The 5533-nt window shown below is 32.2% G+C and overlaps 1 protein-coding gene across 1 annotated transcript in view; it reads left to right on the top strand.

Moving 5' to 3' along the window:
• Positions 1–1038: 1038 nt before the first annotated feature.
• Positions 1039–5533, top strand: part of LOC111083159 (kinesin-like protein KIF13A) — a 21344-nt gene continuing 16849 nt past the window's right edge. The window contains exon 1 of the mRNA XM_022379455.1: positions 1039–1345. Coding sequence (XP_022235163.1) covers positions 1291–1345 — 55 coding nt within the window. The 5' untranslated portion in view covers positions 1039–1290. The remainder of the gene's footprint in view (positions 1346–5533) is intronic.

The following is a 5533-nucleotide window of genomic DNA, read 5'->3' as shown; positions in this document are numbered from 1 at the left end:
CGATATATTTATAAACATGCCTAAAAAAGATAAACTATAAACAGAATCGTTTGTTTGTTTGTAATTAAGCACAAACTAAACACAATGGGCTATCTGTGCACTGCCCACCACGGGTATCGAAACCCGGATTCTAGCGTTGTAAGTCCGCAGACATACCGCTGTACCACTGGTGGGCAAACAGAATCGAAACCCGCTAGGAAAAATTTAGCGACATCTATATAAAATAAATATAATAAAGAAAAGGCCTCGCTACCAGTCAACAAAGAAATCTTATTAATGACGTTTTTTGCTGTAAAAAACAAAACAAACAAACAAAAACTCGTGTTTTGCCGGTAATAAATGAAGATTCTAATTACTAGAGGGCTTATTGTGACGTTTAATAATTCTTAATCCTGAAAATGTTTTGATTCACCAGCTACCTTGCGATATAAATATGGTATAATAATATATCTTTAAAATTATTATTAGTTATTTAATTTCAAAGAATCGAATAAATTTCAAATGTATAAAATCAATTTAATTATGTATTTATTTTTATTTTCTTTCTTACTTGATCAATGCAAATTACTTTTGTTCAGCTACAATAAAAAGCTAAATCGCATTAGATGAATCAATTGTGCATGAGAAAACAAGGTGAAAAATGAGTTTACGTTTTTATTGGGCCTGATGCGTCCTAAAAGCTAGTATGTTGGAATATGGATCCAATTTTTCGTTTTCATGGTTCTTGTTCCGTTACCGTAGAAACAAAAACTACGCTCCACACATTAGGGTTAATTTTCCCCCATAGGAGTTCCTTATAGTCAAGTAAATATTTTTGGTCAGACAGTAGTCCAAGAGTTGGTAGTGGGTGTTATTGTTTTGCTACCTTCCCTTTAGTCTATAAGCTAAACATTGGGGAGGGCTAGCGTATATAGCTCTTGTATGAGATTTGAGCGAAAATTTTAAACAAACAAACCTTTTTGTCTTGCGGAAATCATGACTACAAGAAATTATAGTACAGATATCGACTCAAAGATGACGCCAAAATCCAATTCTACGTGTGCCATTTTTTTAAATAATTACACCACCTCGCTGTCTTACGAGCTCACGAGATGTTACGTCATATAGAGATCAAACATGGCGAATGTCGGCGTGTGAAGACTGTGTTTTCCACGCCTGAAATCTGAGGGACGACAATGTAACATTGTTGTGTATAATATATTAAGACGATTGCCCTGCTTGTAGCTATTCCTACAAATGAGATTTTGTTTAGTTTAGATTTTAGCGGATACACAAATAACTTAACGAAATATGGCATCAGATAAAGTGAAAGTCGCTGTTCGTGTAAGACCATTGAATCGACGAGGTGAGTAACTAAGTTAGGCCTACTTAAGTACGGCTGCATCTTGCGCTGCGTTACGACGAAAATTAAGTCTTGAACTATGCGGTATAATGAAGCACAGGACGGTACTATCTGCGTGATTTCACAATAAGTTTAGGTTACTAGGTTTGTGATGAAAACGTGGTTTATCCCGTCTCAAATATCGACAAACTGAGAAATTACACACTAACGTAAGCGTTCCCACTCCCAGTGTCTCCTGCATTTGCCCCGTATATTTACATTGTCACTAGTAGCAACGAAGATGAACCAATCTATATACAATTAAAGAGACACTGGACCTGGTTTTTTAGTTTCACGTGCGTGGAAAATATTTTCCTAAGTAATTAAAATATGTAGGTTATATTAAAATATGTGGACTTATAATAATTTTAGTTTTAAGTAGTTAAACTTTAAAGTATTACATGTAGTGTGAAAAAACTGAACTTTACAAAAACTAGAAAGATGGAAGTTCAGTGACAATACATGCATAATTGTACATTTATGGAATATCGTTATTCATGAAGTGATTTCTAGGCCTTTGTCCAGTACTTGGATTCTTTCAAAAAGGTTAAAACTCTGCTTGATAAAGGATGCATTATATTTTGTTTTTCAAAATTGAAGAATGTGAGTCAGGATTGAAATATTAAGTCAGTAAAGAGAAACCACATTTGTAAAGTAGATGAGCTGAAAATTGATTAAAAAAAAGGAATTAATTTGTATAGAATACTTAATACCTGCATGTAAAACTTCACAGGATTTATAATGTTTTCAATTATGTACTTGCACATACTCTGACCTTTCAAAATAGCTACTTTGTGAATAAAATATTTCAAAATGGAAATATCATTATTTCCAATGTATACATACAGCGTTATGATTATTTTCTTAATTAGATATTCTGCCACATATTTTTCATAATAATGGAGTGTAATAATATTGCATGTATATTACCCATAGGTTTTTAGAAATATTTATAAAGTTTTGTGATCATTGTCTATTTAATCACTTGTTTTTTGTTTTTTCTACCTACTAACTCTGATAATACAGTGTTATGATTCAGACATAGCATTTAATAATTTATAGATGTATTTATTTCTCATTTAATCTTCCTTTCTTTTTAAATTAGGACATGAATATTTTTCGAGCAGGTGTAGCAACATAATACCATAATAGTTTGACTTGATATAGTTTAGTAATACATAATAATGCAGTGTTTAATATTGCCAGGTATGGAAAATGTATCATAAATTACGAGATTAGTAAGCACCAAATTTAAACGCTTCTTATAATTCAAATATCTTTTAAAAGAGTACATTTGTACAAAATCCATTTGTAATAATTCATTTAAATAATCAATTTAACCATTTCACCTTACAATTTTGAACAAAAATGTTTAAAATTAAAATTACTTCCTTTTACAACCTCTCATTTGCTTTCTTGATCCTCTGACACATTTGTTGTGAATCTGTTTAGATGTAAACTTTGTTTATACCATGGCTTGTCTTTGTAGTGAAATGAATAATTTCAAAACAACTTATGTAATGGATACATTTAAAACAACGTTAGAGATATGATATATTTTATTTATCTTAAGCTTGGTCACCTTCAGCTAACTTGATGCTTAAAAAAAATAGTGAATCACTATCCTCAGATCATATTAACATATTATGTGTCATAGGTGGAACTTGGAAACTTGTACTCACACTAGACCATTGTACTTTACAAGAGGAGTGTTTATGTACTGTGATAGTACACAATGCAATTATATATTCTACAATATTGGTTCCTAACCTTTTCATGCCATGTAACCAGTGGCCTCCTGGCACAAATAATTTGTTAAAAGAAACTTAAAGAGTGGTTTATATTAATAAAAAGCAAAAAAGAAATAATTAAAGAGTTAATCAACAGTACGTGAATGTTAAGTGCTGGCTAGTGGAATGTGTTGGACTGCCCTCCAATTTTGAGAAGTTTCAGAATGTTTGTACCTTAGAAAAACTCTTCAAGCAGTATGTTTATACCTTAGAAAACTCTTCAAGCAGTATGTTTATACCTTAGAAAACTCTTCAAGCAGTATGTTTGTACCTTCAGAAAACTCTTCAAGCAGTATGTTTGTTCCTTCAGAAAACTCTTCAAGCAGTATGTTTGTACCTTCAGAAAACTCTTCAAGCAGTGTGTTTGTACCTTCAGAAAACTCTTCAAGCAGTATGTTTGTTCATTCAGAAAACTCTTCAAGCAGTATGTTTGTACCTTCAGAAAACTCTTCAAGCAGTATGTTTGTACCTTCAGAAAACTCTTCAAGCAGTATGTTTGTTCCTTCAGAAAACTCTTCAAACAGTATGTTTGTACCTTCAGAAAACTGTTCATGCAGTATGTTTGTACCTTCAGAAAACTGTTCAAGCAGTATGTTTGTACCTTCAGAAAACTGTTCAAGCAGTATGTTTATACCTTAGAAAACTGTTCAAGCAGTATGTTTGTTCCTTCACAAAACTCTTCAAGCAGTATGTTTGTACCTTCAGAAAACTGTTCAAGCAGTATGTTTGTTCCTTCAGAAAACTCTTCAAGCAGTATGTTTGTTCCTTCAGAAAACTCTTCAAGCAGTATGTTTGGAATCTCTACACTTAAGTGTACATTATACATGTTACAGGTTTTATTATAAACTTTACAGTTCACATCACATCTATATTAAGTATTACATGACAGTATCTTACAGTTCATAGCACCATGCTTGTGGAGAGGGGTTCAGAAGAGTGCTATTAGCATGGTTGTGGAGATGGATGGGGGTGTCATATGAGGATAAGCTGAAAACTTGTTTTCTTGAAAAGAGAAGTGTTGGTAGTGGTGTAATTGAAGTAAAATTAAGAGGTTAAAATATATTATATACCAAATTTCTTCACAATTAGCTATGAGGACAAAATGAAAGTATCTTACAGTTGATAGTATCATACCTGTTTAACAAACTAAATAACTTTTTATTGTATTGAGTAAACAATTTAGTTTAAAACATTAACTTATGTTTTCTTGGTGAAAGAAGGGTGATAATAGTCTTATTGAAGCTTATTAGATCGATCCAGTTGATAGTTCACTGGTAGAGCCCTGACTCTGTTAGCCAGAGATCCTGGGTTTAATTTCCAGTCCCAGGGCTGTTTCTCACTTATCAGCTTTCTGACTTAAAATTTAATATTAACATTAAATAGGGATACATTTGTAGAAAGAGATACTGATAACCCTTTTTTTAAGGTGTAAGATTAAAGTCCTCTTTCACAATGAAACACTTAATGATTCAGACTGTTTATCTGCTTGAATATATTGTATTTTATGTGAAGCTTAAAAACTTTGTAAATGAAACCAAAAGTTGCCTATGGGTTTGTGTAATGTGGGATAAGATTCACAGCAGTTTACAAAATAACACTTGCAGAGTAAATGATATGTTGTTTGAACTAATTATAAAATAAAACTAGGTATATATATATCTCTGACCTTTGTAGGTTTTTGGGATAAAATGGCTTATTAGATATAAAACTGGCTGGATGAAAGAAAGCAGAGGGTTTTTATATATAGATTAATGTCAGTATTAGGACCTTTCCTCTTATTTTGTTTTACATCAATGACATAGATGAAGAAGTAGTCAATAAAGTACTTAAATTTGCAGATGATATTAAGGTCTTGCATGTTGTTAGCTGTGAAGAAGATGCTACTGATTTACAAAATGATTTAGATCGTTTAGTGAGTTATACAAATAAATGGCAGATGGTTTTTGATTATAATAAATGCAAGGGAATACATGTGGGTTATCAGAGTTGGAAGTTTTAGTATAGTTCTTATTGGAATAACCTTAACAATGCTGTAGAATAACCTTAACAATGCTGTAGAATAACCTTAACAGTGCTGTAGAATAACCTTAACAGTGCTGTAGAATAGCCTTAACAGTGCTGTAGAATAACCTTAACAGTGCTGTAGAATAGCCTTAACAGTGCTGTAGAATAGCCTTAACAGTGCTGTAGAATAACCTTAACAGTGCTGTAGAATAACCTTAACAATGCTCTAGAATAACCTTAACAGTGCTGTAGAATAACCTTAACAGTGCTGTAGAATAACCTTAACAGTGCTGTAGAATAACCTTAACAGTGCTGTAGAATAGCCTTAACAGTGCTGTAGAATAACCTTAACAGTGCT

The sequence above is a fragment of the Limulus polyphemus genome, unplaced genomic scaffold (genome assembly GCF_000517525.1).
Source record: "Limulus polyphemus unplaced genomic scaffold, Limulus_polyphemus-2.1.2 Scaffold8383, whole genome shotgun sequence".
Taxonomy (NCBI): Eukaryota; Metazoa; Arthropoda; class Merostomata; order Xiphosura; family Limulidae; genus Limulus; species Limulus polyphemus.
This window is presented reverse-complemented; position numbering and strand designations above follow the sequence as displayed.